The 20,940-nt window shown below is 42.2% G+C and overlaps 1 protein-coding gene across 1 annotated transcript in view; it reads right to left on the reverse strand.

The window, feature by feature from the left end:
- Window positions 1-20,681, reverse strand: part of Akap7 (A-kinase anchoring protein 7) — a 69,729-nt gene extending 49,048 nt beyond the window's left edge. The window contains exons 1-3 of the mRNA XM_028766465.1: window positions 20,648-20,681; window positions 18,651-18,763; window positions 1,322-1,469 (exon numbers count right to left, since the gene is read on the reverse strand). Of these exons, the coding sequence (XP_028622298.1) occupies window positions 1,322-1,469; window positions 18,651-18,763; window positions 20,648-20,681 (295 nt within the window). The remainder of the gene's footprint in view (window positions 1-1,321; window positions 1,470-18,650; window positions 18,764-20,647) is intronic.
- Between the last annotated feature and the right edge of the window lie 259 nt (window positions 20,682-20,940).

Below are 20,940 nucleotides of genomic sequence, written 5' to 3' on the forward strand. Positions count from 1 at the left end.
GGAAAAGCCTGCAAAAGAACAGGAAAGCAGAAGCCTGTTGAAGCAGGTTGAAGTGGGGCTGGTGGAACAGAGCCCTCTGCTGGCCACTGAGCAGATTACACAATAGGTTTTATAATGCAAATCTCAGGATCTTTGGTAAAATCTATCTTTTCTTCCTTTGTCTTAATCAGCTGGGAAGCCAATGAAGCACCGCACCCCTTTTCAAGGTTGCTGTAACCTAGTTACAGTGGAAACCTGGAAAAGCTGCCAAAATCCACACTCGGCAGAGGATCTGTATGTCCCCTGTGTGAACGTCAGCAGAACCTGACAGAAGAGGAGCCCTGTGCAGGTCTGAAAGCGTGAGCATCCTCCTGGAGACAGGACTGGGGGGTTGCAGATGTGAAACTCAAACTCCACTGTAAATCTTCTGCTTAAGACAGACCTTTGGGATAGTAATGTCGGGATGATGATGGCTGTGGCTCTCTGTAATGAGGATTCGAAAATAAAATTGCCTCTTGAACATTTTTTAAAATCTTCAGTAAACTTCAGTTATTAGATGGTTCTTTTAGGATATAAGTAGATCCAATACAGGATTTTTTTTTAATTGATGTGAAGAGAAAGTACTTTGGCTGAAGAACTTGAAATATTTACAAATGTCTATATATCTTCATGCTACTTTAAAAACATATCCATCAGGTTGTCTTTAAGTTCAGTTCTTGGCCATGGTGTCTCACTGGAAATAGTATAGTTGAGTCCAACAGAGCAGGCTCCTGTGAAACGTACCCACCTTCCAGAAGGTGGGTGATGGCAGCTGTCTGGTTAAGGAACGAATGTTCCTTCCTATGCACACTTTCCTCCTGGAAACTAAGTGGGGTTGGTCCCACGGAACCCCACAGGCGGCCTTCATGAATGGGCACTGAGCCATCTGTGTGTAGATCTTAACTTCTGCTCCAAGCATGTTTTCTTTATAGAAGGTACAAAGCCTTGACCGTCACAGGCCACCTCCACCTCCTCTTCCCGCAGTGAAACTTCCAGTCACTACCCACTATTAATAGCAGCTTCCATGATAAGGCCAGATGGGGAGCAGCGTGGCCATGTGGTTTACGTTCATGAAATAAAATTAAACAGAGACAAATTTCTGTGGATATTTCAAGACCTAAGAAGCTGAGAGGAACGTTCTCTACACATTTCCAACGCAGCAACAAACCAGCAGCAACAACAAAACAAATCAAAAACCCACAGTGTTTTGAAGAATTAACAACTAGCCTGGAATATTTATCTTAGAAGTGATGTTAAGAAATCAAGAGTAAATGTACTGAGTGACGTTCTCAACAGCACTCACCGATCACGATCGAAGACTCGCAGTGGTAATAACCGGTGCTCTGTTTTTTCTTCAGCATGGAGCAGAGATCTATCTGGTACAGTATTTCTTCTCCAAATCTGTAGTCGATAAATTGTTCATACAATCCACGCTCTATCTTTCTCACTCCCTTGAAATAACAAAACAAATCCATGTCAGGCAATCATTTCACTGGGCAGCCAATTCATATTTCTATCAATCTTCCAGAACCTGATATTACATTTTGGATTCAGAACTGCCTCCCGACACTTGAAAATAGATGCCACAAAATTGTTCTGTTTTGGTTTTTGTTTGTTTTTTGGTTTTGTTTTTTTTTTGTTTTTTTTTGTTTTTGTTTTAAGTCTCCATGCCTGGGGTGGGCTGTATTTAAAGCCATCAATTAAGAGTGCTAATCTGATGTGGTAGCACTTGAAACTTTGTACATCTTTAAGCAGGACTGAGAAACCATGAGATGAGGGAGATCACGGGCAGAGTAACCATTTGCAACAATGGATGCTCGTCAGTGTGGAGGGCAGCGTAACCATTTGCACGGTGAGTGGCTGGTTTAAACTGCTGCGGATCAGATATTTCATAGGGAGGGGAACCTTCTGAAAACACTAACTCACATTATTTAAGCCTTACATAAAAACCACCTGAGGACAAAGCAGATTTACCCAGGGCAGGGAGATCAGTGGCTCTTCTGCATCTTTCTCCATCTGCCTCTCCTTGTTTCCAGTACAGCAGGGGCAGCTGGATGCTGAAGCCTGGAGCGAGGTGGTCTTGGTGCTACTGCAGCCCCCCAGTAGGAGATACCATCCCCTCTCCTCAGCACTACAGTGTCCTGACACCTCAACCACAGAGTCCTAAGACAGTCTCTGAGTTTTACTTTTTCTATTAATGTTATTTTCTACTAATACAATTTTCCCTTATTAATAATAAAAATGTATAGAAGATTTCTATGAGGATGGGAAACCATGTGCTCTTGATCTGTTTCATCTTCCCTATACAAATCAATTTTTACTTTTCACATGCATATAGTTTTATCCTCAGTGCTTAAAAACCAGTTCCATTATTTCAGAAAATTTGCCACATCAATATTAATATACAGATTGCAAAATGCTTTTGTCTCTCCATGCTCCACTGTTTGACATATCATGTTATTATCTAATAGGCTGTTGCTCTTAATAGTTAATGGTATAGTAAGACACACTTGTGTTGCATGTTTAACTGTCTCCTGCTCTTAACTGCTCCCCGTCCTCCTTACAGCCCTTCCCAACTCAGTTTGGAGACTCTATTCTATCTACCTGAACAGGCTGAAAGCTTTGGGATATCCTTGACAAAAATCCAACACCCCTTCATAATAAAAGTCCTGGATAAATTTGGGATACAAGGGATATACCTCAGCATAATAGAGGTGATTTACAGCAAGCTCACAGCCAATATCAATGTACATAAAAAGAAATTCAAAGCATTTCTACTAAAATCAGGAATAAGACAATGTTGAGGTCTTTGACCCATTTGGAGTTGAGTTTTGTACAGGGCAATAACAATGGATCTATGTGCATTCTTCTCCATGCAACCAACCAACTTGGCCACTACCATTTGTTGAAGATGCTGCCTGCTCTCTATATACCTGTTCAATATAGTACTTCAAGTCTTAGCTAGAGCAGTAAGACAACTGAAGGAGATCAAGAGGGTATACATAGGAAGAAAAGAAGTCAAGGTATCTTTATTTGCAGATGATATGACAGTATACATAAGTGACCCTAAAAATTCCATCAGAAAGATCCATAGAGCTGATAAACACTTTCAGCAAAACCACAGGATACAAAATCAATACACAAAAATCAGTAGCCTTCCTATATACAAATGACAAATGAATTGAGAAAGAGTTCAGGGAAACAACTTTCACAATTGTCTCAAAAATAAAAAAAAAAAAAAGTATTTTTTGGGTAGCTCTAGCCAGGAAAGTGAAAGACTTGATTAATAACAATATAAAATAATAATTTAAAATAACTGAAGACAGTAAAGAAAGAAATCGAAGAAGGTATCAATAGATGGAGACATCTTCATGGGCTGGTAAGATTAATATATTAAAAATGGCCATCGTACTAAAAGCAACCTACAGATTCAATGCAATCCCCCATCAAAAACCCAACACAATTCTTTACAGAACTTGAAAAGACAATTCTCAGCTTCATGTGGAAAGACAAAACCCCCAAAATACTAAAATAATCCCAAGCAAGTTGAGAACTGCTGGGGGTATCGCTACTCCCAATTTCAAGTTGTACTACAGAGCTACAGTAATAAAAACATGGTGATATTGGGATAGAAATAGACATCTTGATCAATGGAATTCAATTTAAGACCCAGAAATAAGTTCACACCTATGGACATCTGGTTTTTTCATAAAGAAGCCAAAAATACATAGTGAAAAAAAAAAAACAGCATCTTCAACAAACGGTAGTGGTCAAGTTGGTTGGTTGCATGGAGAAGAATGCACATAGATCCATTGTTATCACCCTGCACAAAACTCAACTCCAAATGGATCAAAGACTTCAACATAAAACCAAATACCCTGAATCTGGTAGGAGAGGAAGTGAAGAATAGTCTGGAACACGAGCACACAGCTTTCTGAATAGAATACCAATAGCACAGGCACTAAAAATGAAATTTAACAAGTGGGGCCTCATAAAACTAAAAAGTTGCTGTGTGGTAATGGATGCCATCTGACAAAGCAGCACACAGGCTACAGAATGGAAATGTTTTTAATAACTATACACCTGATAGGGGGACAATATGAATTATATAAAGAATTCAAAAAATTCAATATAAGGAAACAACCCAATTATAAATGTGGTACATATCTAAACAGAGAATTTTCAAAAGAGAAATCACAGGTGGCCAAGAAACATTTAAAGAGATATTCAACATCCTTACGTCACCAGTGAAATACAAATCAAAACTACTTTGAGATTTCATCCTGTACCAGTCAGAATGGCCAAGATCAAAAGTACAAGTGAGAGACCTGACAGCTTGTGCTGGCATGTGGTAAGGGGAACACTCATCCATTGGTGGGAGTGCAAACGTATACATCCACTACAGAAATCAATGTCACAGCCCCTCAGTTAGCTGGGTATAAATGTGCCTCTTAGACATGTACACAAAGGACACTTCACCCCACTACAGAGCCACCTGATCAACCATGCTCTTTGCCACTCTGTGGAGAGCTTTTGGGACCACTTGGCAGGAATCTGACATTGACCAAGGACAAGCAAATGGGCTTCAGGCAGGAATCTGACATTGGGCCATGACAAGGAAGTAAATTCAGGCAGGAATCTAATTTTAGGCTTAAACAGAGAAGTAATTTCAGTCTGGAATCTAAATTTTAGGCTAGGACAGGGAAGTAGGCTCAGATATTTTTGTCCTCCTGACAAGCCCTTAGAAACAGTGATCACGAGAGTGATCATCGGACTTTGTTTATTGCCTTGCTCGTTCCTTGACTATTTGCATCTATTGTATTGCTAGTTCCTCAACCTAGAACTGACCTTAATACTTGCATGAAATTAAAATGGAATAAAAGCAAATTGGGGAAAAAAAAACCTGCCTCAGCCTCAGAACTGGCTGAGGTCATGGTACAATGTTGTCTAATTGTCTTTTTTCTTTTTAATCCTCACTCCTGCGCTGGAGAACCTGTTGACTGACTGGGCTGACCTGGTCACTAGTTTATTCATAAAAGCCTAGACATCCATCATTGGATAGATAGATAAAGAAAACATGGTACATTTACACCATAGACTCTTACTATTTTTTTTTAATGACATCGTGAAATTTTCAGGTAAGTAGATGGAACTAGAAAAGATCACCCAGAGTGAGGTAACCCAGACCACATCTGGTCAGAGGCCCCGGTCTGCAGTATGCATTAGCATATGTGTAGATTTTAGTTGGTAAGTCTTTAATGGGCAAGCTGCAGTCCATATAACCTCAGAGGTTCTGTATAAAGTAAGGGACCTGACGGGGAGAGAATGATCTCCCTGAGATGGGGAAACAGACTAGACAGTTATGGATGAACGAGGGTGAGGGTAACTGGAATGAACAGGAGGATCAAACAATAAGAGTGAGGGAAGAGGGGTTGAAAGACAGGACACAGAAAAGAACAGACAAAAGAAACAAACAAAAAGAACAGATAAAACTCCAGGCCATTTGAAAAGTCATAATGAACCTCATGCACTAGAAGCTTCCTAAAATATATACATGTATGAAGCTACCTAAATGGGATGGCCTAAGAACAGAGGAGATGTGGCCCAACTGTATATCTCTGATCTCCAAAGGAACTTTCTACTACAGGAAATGAGTCATATTTAATTGAGTCGTTGGCCATGAGTCCCATTGGGAACTCCCAAACAATTCAGGGTACTGTTGGGGCTATTGGTTGTTCTCCACAAAGTGAGAACAAGGCCCTGTTGCTGAAGACAACACTTACATAGCTCATTAAACATGGAGAACTGGAGCTGGTGCCTACACAGAGCCTTCACCCGTACTGACTAGTGTCCGTGGTACTGGAAGGGACTCTACACACTACCAAAGGAGAAAGGTAAACCCAAGCCAGCTACACACCCTTTAATCTACAGCAGCGACCTGCCTGCAAGGTGTGGTAGTGCAGTGGTGGCACAAAACTTGTAGGAGTATCCAACCAGTATACAATGGGATTTAAGGCACACTCTATGAGACGAAGCCCATCTTCAACACTGCCTAGGTAGCCCAGGACCTGGGATCAGATAGGCCAGGGACTCAGCGCAAAACCAACTACTACTGTTTTGCCAAACTGCAGTCCTCAACATGTGGGTTGTGACTCCTATGAGATAGCAGATATCCTGCACACAGGTATTTATATTATAATTCGTAATGGTAACAAAATTACAATTATGAAGTAGCAATAAAATAACTTTATGGCTGGGGGTCACCACAACAAGAGGAACTGTATCGAAAAGCTCTCAGCCTGGGAAGGTAAAGAACCACTGTGCTAAAGGAATGCAGCAATAAAATGACTCGTGGCAACATTCTACTAGACCCACAGGGTCAGTGCCTTGCTCAGCCATCATCTGAGAAGCTTCCTCCTGCAGCAGATGGGAACAAATACAGAGACCCACAGCTGGACAATGTGCAGAGTGAGAGACTTTGGGACCCTCACTCCTAAGCAGGATGTCTCCATCAAATCCCTCCCCTCAGGGCTCAGAGAACCCCTACAGAAGAGGAGGCAGAAAGAGTGTTAGAGCTGGAGGGGATGGAGGACACGGAGGAGAAAGACCTCTGGACCCAACAGGATGTGTGTCTTGTGTCCATTTGGTTGACGGTGTTATTTAACGCTAGACTCTCCTTAAGTTCTTCCAGCTGACCTTTGCAGAGGCTAGACTTAGCTACAGCACTGTGGCCACACCATAACTGTGGGGCTGACATGTGGTTTAAAGCCAGGCGAGGTTTTGTTTGCTTATTTTTAAATAAGATTAAGTGTCTATTATTTTTTTAAAGTTCCGAGAAAATGATTTGACTTGTCTTCTAAATGCTTCTCTCTCTCTCTCTTTCTCTCTCTCTCTGCATTCATACACAGTTGTATTTGTGCATGCATGTGAATGCATGTGTGCATGTATGTGTGCATGTGTGGGGGGTGTGTGTGTGTGAGTGCATGTGTAGGGTGTATGTGTATGTGTGTATGTGCATGTGTGTGGTGTGTGTGTGTGTGTGTGTGTGCATGTGTGTGGTGTGTGTATGTGCATGTGTTTCCCTGGGATCAGGAAGGTTGGGGGAAGGGCGATGGTCTCTACAGCAGAGTGGCAGCCTAGGACAGGGTCTTCAGTCCCCAGGAGCACAGTGGCAGCACCGTACAGTTGCTAGGTTCTCTTTTCATTTTATAAATGTCATTTTATTCCTTTTGCTTTCACATAGTTAGTTATTTGGATGAGTCAGGCCTCAGTGCACATTGGGATGTCAGAGGACAACCCAAAGGGAGCTGGTCCGCTCCTTCTCCCATGTGGAACCTGGGGATTGAACTGAGCTCTTCAGGCTTTTCAGAAAGCATCTTCACCCACTAAGTCACCTCAGTGGCCTCAGAGAAACGAGAGAAATTCAAGAGCCCCTGTAAACCAACCTCCTTGGCTCATGAACTGTGGGAAATGACAAGTGTGCCAACTATTTTGCAAAAATTCTTCACAAGTGACTTCTAATAATTATCCTAAGGTGTTGGCTTTGATTAGCAAGTAAAACAAAAATTCCATAACTCATAACATACAGAAAGTACACTTCAGAAAGGCAGGAGGCCTTTGGAGAGTCTGAAGCTCTGTCTCCTAGTCAAAATTAAAAAATTAATAAAAAATCTAGAAATAGGTGAGAATTGCTTAATCCTATATTTACTGGGACGCCAGCATCATCCTTGCTCTCTGGAGAATGTACTGGGTATGCGTAGCCTGTCTCTTTTCTCATAAACTCTGAATTCATCTCACCATCCAGCTCTGGAAAATGATATTTTTCTTTTATAATAAATGAACCAGCATGTGCTATATAGGAAGACCCTGTCTCAAAAACTAAATAAATAAGAAACAAAAAGTCATCACCCTGAGAAAACAGGTGCCTATATTAAAGTCAGGCATCACTTGAGGCAAGGCTAACAAAGGTCCTGTCTCTGTAAGGAATTTATAGGATTGCCAAGACAATCTCAGATGTATCTCCACTCAAGGTTATAGCTTCAGGTTAGTGTGACTGGGCTCAGGACTTCTAATGACTCCCAAATTTGTCACAGGCTAGCTCTGCCCTTCCCAGGGTGTCTTACTGTTTAAAGAGAGAAGGTATTAACATGCTAGGAAAACTCAAAGAAAAGCCTGAAACTGCTAAATCTAGGAAAACGCAGCCTATAATAAAATCTCAGTGAGCAGAGATTGCTCCAAGTGTAGAGAAACTCTATGCAGGGTATCTCTGACAATGCTGTGCTAAGAACGCTATAAACTCAGTGTCTGAAGTATACAGGGTGACCGTCTAACATCTCATATATTTTCCCCGGAAAATAACAAGGACAGCATATGTTTTAAGGGCGTCAGATATACAACTGTGCTCAGTATAAATACCACATGTTATGCATGACGACACTGAAAATTAAAAACTAAAGGCTAAATGCTAATGTTCACTGTTTACATGTATGAAATTGTCAATGCAGGATATTACACTCTGAAGCAATTCCCTAGTGGAAATAAACATTAAACAGAAGGTTCCAAGGTTCTCTTAATTATTAGAGATGACTCAAGATTCAGTGTCCTTTGGCATCCTTTCAGTCCCAGAAATGATCAGTGGTGGTCAAGGCCATTTGTCAGCCTTTGGGGCGTGGCCATGAAGCTATCAGCTGTTTCACTCGACTGTACCTTGGCACCCAAGCAGCCAACTCCTCAGAAATGCCACAAAAGCCTGCCAAGTGTATTTAGAATTGTCTGATGGTGGAATCTAGATGATAAATAATGGAGATTATTTACCCTGGAAGCACTCGCAACATCATTTACAGCAACTCAATGACATTCATAATTTAAAATGCACCAAAGGGTGTTCAGACACACATGGCTGAGCATCCTGACCTATCTTTAGTACAGTGAGAGGTGTGGAAGAAGAAAACTCACCGTAGCTCACAATCGGTGACATACGTAGTTACCGTGCTCAGAACAACAAAATGGTAATTTTATTATGAAGGTTAAAAGTTTTTGTAAAAGATGTAACATCTTACTTTTGTTATAATAATCACAATCTACATAAACAAATAAGACAAAGGAAGAAGTTGTCCTACTGACAATAACCTTAATTTTCAGGATCTCTGCTTGTTTTTTTTTAATTCCTGGATACAATTAGTTTTTAAAGAAATACGTGAGACAATTCATGAAATTCCTGCAACAAGGACCTAAAACCAACATTAAAGACGTAAATTAAGAGCTGAAGCAAACTAGCCTAACCTTCTGGGCATCAGGTAGTTAAAAAGCAATGACAATTTCCTTACATGAGTGGTAGAAAGCTGTCATCAGTGGCACATTACAACTTTTAAAATTACTTTTAGTTATCACTATTCTTAATGAAGATTAACCTATTAGTATTCAAAATTATAAAAAATATTGGAATCAGCATAGAGATGTGAGGAAAACATCAGTTTACAATTCCTCATCACCCTGGCCCTCTTACAATAACTACAGTTTCTGAGTTTTACACACGTGGATGCATCTACACCATGATAGGAAGCAATTACCTTGGTGACCCCAGGCTTCCTCAGCTTCTCTCAGTCAGAACAACTGTGCAAACTCAGACCCACCCAAGCTTATGACCTACAGGAGCTTTAACGGCCCCAGCGACTGGCTCAGGAACAGTCTGAGGATTCTCAGCCCAGCAAACAGCAGCACCCTGGCACGTGACCACTATGTGCACACAGTAAATGGTCCTCAGTTCCTGTGACTAGGAAAGAAAGACTGAAAGAACTCCTAGGGGTTGGACAGGTGGATCAGCAGTTCAGAGTGGTTGATCCTCTTTCAGATGACCTGAGTTGTCCATGGATGCTGGGTTACAACCTCTTTAACTACAGCCCAAGGGCTCTGCTCCCTTCCCTAGGCTGCTGTGGACAGCCACATGCATGTGGCATTCATTCACACTGGCACGCATAAATAAAGTAATAAAATAATAAATAAATAAATAAATAAATAAATACAAAGATTTTAAAAGAACTCACAGAAGATGCTTAAACACAGAAAAGGTACGCAAATGACCCGATCCATTAAAAAAGGCCCTTTCTTACTGTCAACAGCCAAGTATGTCAAATGCCAGCAAAAATTGTCTGAGTTCTAGAACAATGGTTACTTGAACACATAATGGTTCTTTATTCTGCATTTAAATCTAGAGTGTTTACATAGTTCCATATGGGATTTTTCAGGTACACCTTCTCCATGATCTAGTCTATTTACTAACTTGCCTGCAGCACGCTGGCCTTGCTTGGTCTCATGGTTTTAAAGAAACACAGAATGTCTTCACCTACATTAGATACAATATTGTACTTTCAGGGAGTAGCAAACAGAAACAGAGCTAAGCCACCCTTGGTCTGCCTTTCTCGCGCGCGCGCTTTAAGAGGAGCCCAGTGCTCCTTGGAGGCATCAAGTGGCAAAGAAGACAGTCACTGTGAGAAAGTCCTATAGGAAAAGCCACTTCAGAAAATCCCCAGGAGGACCATGGTCCGTTGGCCCAGTGCTTCTTTCTGAGAGTCGCTGGCATCGCAATATCAAGCAAAAAGAATGGTTTCCGCTCACAAACACACTAACTGGGGCTCTTTTATACAGACCTGGCCATGTTAATCACAAGGTTAACAGGTCACTGGGACATGGGTTCTCATAGCTGCAAGCATGATGCGATCCCTGACGGAACACTGAGGTGCCCAAATTTACTACATAGTTCTCACGCACGCCCATGCTTTGTCCGTTGAGCCACCCTCCAATTTCTCCTTCAGAAAGCTTATCAAATCTATGAGGAGAGATCATGCTCTGGGCCAGAAGACCATGATTGAGCTTGCACATAGCTTTGTAAACAAAGAAAAAAGTAGGGGCCCTTCAGCAGAGGCATCCAAGAATGACACCCCCAACCCCCCCATAGAAGAACTGGAATCTCCACTCTCTGGGGTCAAGATCCAGCTGTTCTTGGAATGGTGTTGCCCTGTGGTTGTTGGAATGGAAACAGGATTCAGCCTCTTCCCTACCTCACATCTGTTTTCCTGAGGTTTTGCTCTTTGGCACATGTTCTTCTGAACTGAACTTATTTCTAAACAGTAAGCATAATTATCCCTACATCGGAAGTTCTCAACGCAGATGCTCTTTAGACAACCTGACCTAATGTTTCCGTCTTTCAGTTGCAATAACGTTCCCTGAAAACCAGCACTTTCTTTCTAACATTCAGTGATTAATACAAGCAAATAATTGATATATTAAAAAAGAAAAAGTTCAGGATCTGAAAAGGTAGTGATGCTATTCTCCAGATGACTATTTAGAAATAAGGCTGTGCAAAAAAATCCCAACACATCAATTTTACCTGCCACTGTGACAATGGACTACATATCACAGCATATCTGTGTGGTGACAAAATGCATCCTGCATTTATAGTCAGAAGTTCAGGGCACAGAACCATACATCCAAATTAGATTTTCTACAGACAAATCTTCAGACCTACCATAGCACAGACACACTCCAAACAAGAAGCGAACAGCCAGAGTGCACAGAAAGTGAAGCCCAATGATTTAAGAAAGAGACAAATAATTTAAGTGCACCTACAGACGTCACTCTTTGATAACTTGTAATTAATCAAGAAAGTGGCAAAGCATTCTGCAGCAATCCTGTGTACAGATACAGTGCGCCCTCCTCCACCCTGCTCAGGAACTATCAGTTTCCCAGACTGGTGCCCACCTGCCTTCCCATCACCCCATAAACAGCCTTCTCAAAACAATACTGACTCCCACCAGCACATCTGTACTGATGGTGCAGAGGACTTCCAGCTGTGCACCTCATCCGATGCCCAGTCTCATGGCTGCTGTGCAAGGAAGTTTATTGTAAACATTCATTTGTAACCTTCTTTTATATTCCAAATGTAAACGTTTAATTAAGTGCCCCGTTCTCTACTCCCGATAGAATTATCCTGATTGCATATATGCTCCAAAGGGACTCAGGGTTATCTTTGAAACACATTAGTGTGGATCTTTGAAATCACATTACATATGGCTTTTCAAAAAGCACAGAAAAAAAAGAAATGTCATGAGAAGTCATCAGTAACTTCCACACTCACTTTTCTTAGAAAGATTTTAAAGATAAAGGATCATCCCATTTTTTAAAGTACCCCTACAGTAATAAAATAAGCAATGTGCCCAATAGGAAAAGAAAAACTTAGGTAGAAGGAATTAATATCATGGGATGTTAGAGCTTAAGAGATTACAGAAACTGTATATCATATTAAACAAAATGTAGTTTGGCATGGGGGAAAGGCATTATGTGCCATCGTGTGAGCATGGCCCCAAGAAGGCTAGATGGGCCAAGCTTGACCGATCCTCCCTCCCCCAACCACCTCATCCTCACTTTGTATACACCCAGCACCTGCCAGGAAGCTTGTGTGTGGTGAAGGTAGCAAAGATTCCTCCATCCGCTCTGACTCTTGCCAGGTGACCCTACAGCCCCGACTTAACTGGTTTGCCCATTTCCTGAATGTCTGAGTAAGTTAAGCATTGATGTGGGAGGTGCCATTCAAGAGTCTGGGAGGGTTTTAAACAGGGAGGGCTGACCATTAAAAGCGAGAGACCAACAGGGAGAGTCAACAGAATAGTCTCTTGGACAGGAGCTGGAAACTCGACCTGTTACCACTGTCCAAAGAAAGGCTCTACTCTAAACGAAACTGTGCAAACAATTATCACAATCTAATTCAGATAAAGAGAGGGGACAGTTTATGTTCTGGCCATCAGCTTGAGGTCAGTGTAAAAACAATGTCATGCATAGGCCTTCAAGATGGCCAACAGTTAAAAATGCTCCTGTCAGGTTGGCTTCAAGGATGAAAGTAGGCCTCCTGCAGCTAAGCATGGCTAGCTGGAGCCACCATTGAAGCTGTGCCAGCCTGGTTTTCTTACACCCAGGAACCAACTCAGGTCCTCATGCTTCCACATGACTGACTGAGCCATCTCCCCAGGACCTACTGTTCTGTTTCAAAAGTCTCTCTTTTCATAAGAATAAGACCCCAGTGAATCGTGACAATAAAGTGGCTCCGACATCTAGGAGTGGGGAATATTAGTCCAAGATAAACTAATAACACTCGAGTGTTTTAACCTTCGTGTTTGTTCATATGGAGAAGGGGTGGTCTCAAACAAATGCAGCAGTTCTTTGTGTGGGTAATTATAATTAATAGCAGGTGGTTGGCTGATGAGCCTGTCCATCACTCCAGGGATAAGCCTTTACTGCCACGCAAATACCCTCACCTGATTGCCTTGCTTGTGGCTTCTATTATTTTTCTGGCCACAGATTCTTTCTACCACTAAGCCTGTGGAGGCCTGCCAGTTCCCTACGACATTATAACATTCCATTTTCTCGTTTATCCTTGATTAGAAAAATATAACTGCCAGCCGATGCATGTTCCAAACTCCCTGAAAATAGCTGTTTATGGGGGAAAACAAGGTTTCCTGTTACTTATGGTAGTATTTGAGACAGAACATTCATATTTAATAGAGTTAAAGCAAACATGGGTAATTTTAATTAGATTCGATACTTTGTTATTATACCTTTTTAATACAAGTTCGAGAACTCTATTTTAAAATTTAAATTTAAACTAAAATTTTTATCTGTGGGTTCAAATACTAGTGAGTAAAAATGTTCAGAAACACTGTATTTTTAATGGAAAAAAACGTTTCAGTTAGGCCTAATCTACCAAGATCAGTATTTATATCCAGCGTGAGCAGGTGGCCTGCCTTAAGTTTGTACGGTGAGTGACAGTATTCCTGGGTTGCTTGGGTTTGGAGCATGTTGCCATCCTGTAACAGGTAATACAGACTGAGCATCCCTGCAGAGCAGCACTGGCAGTGTGCAGATGCTGCTGGTGTGCAATAGGCTGGTAACGGACTGTAGAGGAGTTACAGTTGAAAGGATGGCTCCAGAGGAACAGCAGGGAAGGCAAGGAAGCTCCAGGCACAGGAAGTCCCAACCACATTTAGTCCAATGACCAAAAACATCATGGACATCATCAGCAATCTGGCCTTTCAGAGGGACGATGCTACTGAATGACGTGAGCTGGAGATGGCAGGACAAGGGCAGGGCGGCAGGGCGGCTGGGCTGACTTACCCAGCACACACAGCCGTGCTCACCCGCCTTAACTTTCTCTCACAGGACCAGGCCAGCAAGTTTCTCTGGCATTCACCACTAAGCACATATGACTCTCTGCTATTCTATGATGTTTGAGCTCAGAGATTCCCAGAAAACCTCTCAGCCTACTCTGGGTCCAAGCTCAGACTATTAGAAAAAAAATCTAAAACTAACCACAGGCAAAGGCTAGCTGATTCGTGGCAAGAGCTTGGGGAGGGGATTACTTTTTGACATTGCCTTCTTCTCAAACAGTGTTCATCCCTTTCCTGAGGTGAGTCCATTCTTTGTGGCATGAGGTCTCCTCCCTTCAGGACTCCAAGGAAACTATGTTAAACTCTAGAATTAATGCCAACTCATCTCTCCTAAAACTCAGATTAAAACTAATTTCCATTCCTAGGTTTTCTGCTTTGGCATTTTTTTCTAATTGGTTTAGGCTGTCCTGGGTCTCACTGACCTCTCAGTCTAGCCCAACTGGTATATTTCAAACCAATGAGAGGCTCTGTCTCAAAGGAGGCGGGCAACATTTCTAAGGCTATTACCCAAGGTTATACTCTGCTCTCCATACGCATGTACACAAAAGTGCTTCTTCACTCCACATACACACACAAACACACATGCACACAAGCTATAGTGGTTTCAGTGAGAATGGCCCCGATGAACTCACATATTTAGATGCCCGGTCCCAACCTGATTAGGAGGTGTGGCCTTGTTGGAGGAGGTATGTTACCGGGAAGTAGGGGAACTCTGAGAGTTTAAAAGCTGGCATCATTCCTACGGCCTCTTCCCTGACTCATGCTTGGAGATCACACTGTAGGTTCGTAGCGCCTACCTCAGCACCATGCTTGTCTGCCTGCTGCTATGCTCCCCACTGAAACGATCGTGGACTCTTTGCAACTGTATGCCCCAAATTAAACACTTTCTTTTATAGGTTGCCTTGGTTAATAGAAAAGTAATAACTAAAATATGTGTATATACAGATGCACGCATATACACACTTTTTTAATTCTTAAACCATAGTCTACCAAACACTAGTGATATAAAATGATTACTGAAAACGGGACTTGCTGGTCAAGCACATTGGAAAAATGACTTGGAAAATAACTATATAATTGCTCAATATGTTCCCTACAAGGTGACCCATAAGCGCCGTGAACTCACAATGACCAGAAGATTTGCTTTAGACAAAAAACATGACCAGGAATGATGCTTACACTTAGAAAAGGTTTTAAGAACTGCCTTGTGGTTCTTTAACTTTCTCCTTTCTGCAGAAGACAACAAAGTCCCAGCTAAAGGGAGCTCAGCCATGTGAAGACATGCTATGTAAAGCCACATGCAAAGATGTGCTAAGGTAAGTTGTACTATGTAACCATAGTGTGGAGCACAGTCACCTTGACCCATGACGTGTGCAAAGAAACCCCTTGTAAACTCGAGACATTCAGTAAAGGGCTGACGGTCAAGATCCTAAGAGTCAGATTAACTTTATTTAATACGTCATTGTTGACATTGCTCTATCATGTAAGTCTTGAAACTCTGAAGACATTCTGAGGGAAATTTTTCAGGAAAATGCCAACAGTTGCTTTGAATCTCCACTCCACTCTTGCATTTACTATTAGGTTAATTGTGTCATTTCTAAGTCAATCAGGACCAACAAGAGGTTAATGAAGAACAAAAAATATGTTGTATGTACCGTTTGACCATTGTCGTCACAGTTATGTATGTAGTCAGGAAGTTTCTAAACTGCCACCACCTTTCTAGAAGAACCTGAGGATGTTCCCTGTCACCATTCTTCTGTTCATACAAGGAAACCAGCTGGAGATTCAAACCAAAACAAAACCTCTCTCTATAAGATGAACTCAGACTATTGGTCAAAATGCTTACCATATAGGCATTTCATAACAGGAGCAAAGAATCCTTGCCCTGACTAAAGACAAAAGACGCTATGTGATTTTTCTTGGGTTATAAAACAAGACAATTCGTGTTCCTTCAGTTTTATTACAGAGATTTCTCCTCATCGAGTAGTTGTTTTAGTGTCCCTTTATAAGTGGTTTACAGAGCGCCGCATTGGCCTGGGGCTGGAGCTTGGTGGGTTGAGTGCTTTCCCAGTGTGCACAGGCTCCATCCATGATGCTTCTGAGCTATTTTACCTTCCTAAACAAATTGTTACAGCTTAGGCTTTGAATTTGTGTTTAACTTTAGCATGGATAATAGCTTTTCAGGTCATTAAAAGATGACGAAGACTATATGAAAGGAGGAAATCTAACCTCGAGGACTGTGTCTCCTACAATTATCAGTCAGTGTACTGTCTATCCTGCTGCCTTAGAAGCCTGCCTCTGCTAATCTACAAGGACCTCCCTGTAGCCACTCAGTCTCCACATCAGCTATCAGAGCAGCTGTCATGGCGTCACAGAATTTAACTAAGTCTTACATTTACGTAATAAAGACCCAGTGCTGGTGTTTGATGTATCAAAAATAAACCACGGTACATGTCTCTGAGTGAGTGAGCACACGTGGGAAAAAAGAACACACATAGTGATTATCGGTGTCTGTGCTTTCAGGCATTTACTGGGGGCCTTGTTACATCTCCTCCATGGAGAACAGAGAGAATACTGTCATTTGTTTTCTGTAGATTAAGCCTTCTAATCTAAACAGAGTGCAACCTGGTTTCGAGTTCACACACTATTCAAACAGAAACTTTCCATTTTGATTGCCAGTCTAGGTCTAAGCAACCAGTCCTCAGCACGTAATAGCTACCAAACAATTCACAATGTGAAATAGATGCTCCCCATATTTACAAATGAACTTGGGTGAACTGGAGTGGGCTGGTGAGAGGGAAGAACATGAGACCAAAAATAAGACAGGTTTGTACACACAGAGATGGGAATCAGAAACTGGAGGATTCGACCTCACGTAAAGCATTTAAACCTTCTAAGGGCCACATCCCTTTCCTCTGGGGGAGACAGGGGCGTCAGTTCTGAGCAACTGACTGCCAAGAAACCACATGCAGACAGCCTGAAAGGTTGAAATCCAGAAGCTGGGCCTTTAAACATCCATTTGGTGAATGTCACTGGGTACTCTCATTGCAAGTTAATATCGTAAAGGCAAAGCAACAATTATAATAAATATGGGAATTACCAACATTCATAATAGGGGAATTACCTTCACAACTGAGTTTGTCACTCTGGGATTAAATGGGAAACCACTTGGAAGACGACGATCCATTGACAGCAAAACAAGAAAGATAGCGAGTGAGAAGCAAACAGTCTACAGGCTCTGCGGGCTGTCACTGAAGGCTTACTTACGTAGTCACTTTAACTAACAGATTTTTGTAAACATGCCTCATGTGCATGTTAATGAATTGTTCACATAACTATCAACAATATGCAAGATATCTTTTTGAGGGCATCTTTAACAACAGTTTTAGACAGCTCATGAGCACAGGATGGATCACCCAAACCCATGCTTAAAGGCCAAAAAAATGTTTCTGAGAACAGAACATGCTCCTCTTGGGGAGAGGGGGTTCTACTTACTTGTGAGCATGAGCTGAAGCCTTAACCAGAGCAGAGGGTATTTGGGACAGGGAGTGGACACAGAGCTCTATGTTCATCTCAGAAGTTCTGGCATATCAGAGGTCAGCACGTGACTTAATTTGGGTAAGAAACTCCTGGGCTGAAATGGAAATATCAAGGAAAAGGGTGTGTGTGTGTGTGTGTGTGTGTGTGTGTGTATAAAATGGAAATATCAAGAAAAAATGTGTACACATGTGTGCTTGCGAGTGTCCATGTGTTCGTGCCAGCATGTGTGTGTAAAATGGAAATATCAAGGAAAGGTGTGTGTTCACACCTGTGTGTGTGCGTGCATGTGTGGGAGCATGCGTGTGATAAAAGACACTGGTCTTAGCTTGTCACTGTTCTCAACCCTATGGGGAGAAGCACTGGAGGTGAAGGGTCCCATGGATACCTTCTCACTAGTCCTTGGTACCCTTGTTCAAGACTCTTAGTGGAGGCAATTGCTAGAAGCGCAAGGCTGTCTTTTGGAATCCCTTAAAGATCTATAAAAAGTAGAACCCAAAAGCATCCCTCTTCCTGGGCTTGATCAGCGGACTACAGTGAGCAGCAGGTGAACAGAGGCCAGCTAGCATGGGAGAGCTGAACGAAGCCGAAGACCAAAGCAAGAAGGAGGCACGACCGAACTCTGGCGCCATCTAGAGGCTTCTCCTGGGAGGAGTCACAAAAGAAGCCGCAGCAATCAAAGGTGTCAGCGTGCACCTAATGGCCATGCAGCAAAGAAGGCTCTAACAGCCTCCTTGAAACCCAACTGAATTGACCTAGGGTTCCAGGAACAAGAAGGTTAGGAAACCAAAATAATACAAAATATCACTTACAGCCCCAACCATGCTACAGCCTGGTGTGCCCTGCAAAACAAGGCCACAGATAGAAACAAGCACTCACCTTCTTCCAGAGCATTGGTGCTTTAGACAGCTTCATAAAGGTGAGGTGAGGCTTAAAAGTTCTGTTTTCTCCAGCCAGGATGCCTTTTTCCCGAAATGTTCTTTTTGCAGTCTCTGAAGAAAATAAAAAGAATGCAAAAGCGCAAATGTAACACACGGTTATCTTTAGCTACTAAGAGGTTGATTCCAGGGATGACCAACCGCCTTATAAAGATCATATTACAGTTTCCAATTTGTGTCTTATGGGTTGTGTGTGCGTGTGTGTGTGTGTGTGTGTGTTTCTCATGCTTTATGTATTCATTTTTGTTTGTTTTATTCTGGCCTTTTTGTTTTATTTGCCTGTGTGTTGCCTAATGAGAGAAAGAAAGGAGGTGTGGACGTGGAGGGGTAAGGAGGATATGGGAGGAGATGAAGGAGGGAAAACATAATTAGAATATAGTGCATGAAAAAAATATTCAATTGAAAAAATATGAAAAAAGTAGATAGCAATTTGGTATTTCTTAGAGACAAAATACAGTAAGTGCAGTAACAATGCCATAACAGTTACATTTCCAATGACTGAAACATGCAGTATCGCACACAAAGCACTGATGGGTTTGAGTCACTCACATAAATAAAGCCTGTGCTTTCTGGTGAGATGCTGCCTCTGAAAGAACCATCTTGGTGGTTTCCTCAGGCTCTAAGAAAGGACTGACTAGTCCACTGCCACCTTTCAAATCTAAAATTCTGAGCAAGATGAAGCAAAGAACCTTCTCTAACAAAGCACAAAACTGAGCTTGGTCCCATGGGTAAAATGACTTGTTCTGCAAGCAGGAAGACAGGAACTCAGTTCCACATCACCCACGGAAAGAGCAGGGCATGGCTGCACATGCCTGGAACCCGTGCACTGTGGGACAGAGAACATGCGAGCCAGCAGGGCTAGCGGAAATAAGCTTCAGTGAAATGCCCTGATGAAGGTTATACAATGGAGAGCAGTAGGGAGAGACACCAGACAGCCTGCTCTGGCCTCAGATGCATGTGCAGCCACACACTCATGTACACACACAAATCCATTATAAAATGTCAGAATAAATTTTTTGCAACCTACTTTTAATAAGGGTCCAACCTCTCCTCTAGCCCACTACACAGCAGAGAAAGTGGAAGAGAAAGGTTATTAAGATGTGGGGAAAGGGGACCTGTTCAGCAACAGTTCTTTGGGGGTGAGCTCAATCTCTGTCAGCAGTTCAGACCCATAGCAAACACCAAACATGATTCAGCAGCTGCAGACCAGTCCTCTAGGCAGGCAGACACCAAGCAGACAGTCCAGTCCATTCAGAAAGCAGACACTAGACAGCTGCAGCGCCAACAGGCCTGAGGCAAGGCCACCGAAGTGGCAAGCTGCTTCGGGAACCGCACGAGAAGTTCTTGGGTAAGTTTCTCTCAATGGCAGCGTTACCACAAGTTGAGCTCAACAACGCTATGTAAGGTGAACCAACCCATGTGTGTTGTTAGTAAAGAATAGCGAGGTGGAGCAAACCAAACCAGTGTTCAGTGCTCCTCTCCCACTGACTGTGGGGTACTATTTATACTCCTTCATCCCGGGTCCTTTCATATGTTTGCTATATGAAAACATCCTTTCACCTGTGTCTGCTTCAGGAAAACATTCTTTCACATGTCTGCTTTAGCAGGACATCACTCGTGTGCCCCAGAAAAGTATCATTTGACATAACTAACTTTCCAAAGAAACTAGAAGTTTCCAGTTCAATAAGAAACAAGCACTGGGAGCCAAGCCTTTTGATTGCTCCAGTTTAAAAGCGTGGGTGTACAGGAGAAGAACCTCCAGATAAAGCCCAGACACTTTCTAGGGTGAGCAAAAAAAAAAAATCAAAAACAAAAATAAAAGGAGAGACAAAGACAGCAAACTTCAGAGAGTAGAGAACTCAGGTGTGAGACCCAAGGCCAAACTCCAGCAATCTGCAAAGCATCCCCCAGAATATTTGGTCTAGGGCTGGTGGGTACCACGGGACTGAATCCATATGGAGGCAGGCGGCATCTGAGCCACTCTGTGCTATCTGATTAGATTTCCATGTTACATTATAACCCTCTGAGTCAAAAAATCTCTGATGGTATTTATTCACAATGCTACTAAGTATTTGTCACAGAGCACATTTAATTTTCATTAGAGCATTTTCTCTGTACAGTGTATTTTCTGTATATAGAAACAGGGAAGGGCCAGGCGGTGGTGGCACATGCCTTTAATCCCAGCACTTGGGAGGCAGAGGCAGGCGGATTTCTGAGTTCGAGAGTTCGAG

The sequence above is a fragment of the Grammomys surdaster genome, unplaced genomic scaffold, assembly GCF_004785775.1.
Source record: "Grammomys surdaster isolate TR1022 unplaced genomic scaffold, NIH_TR_1.0 168, whole genome shotgun sequence".
Taxonomy (NCBI): domain Eukaryota; kingdom Metazoa; phylum Chordata; class Mammalia; order Rodentia; family Muridae; genus Grammomys; species Grammomys surdaster.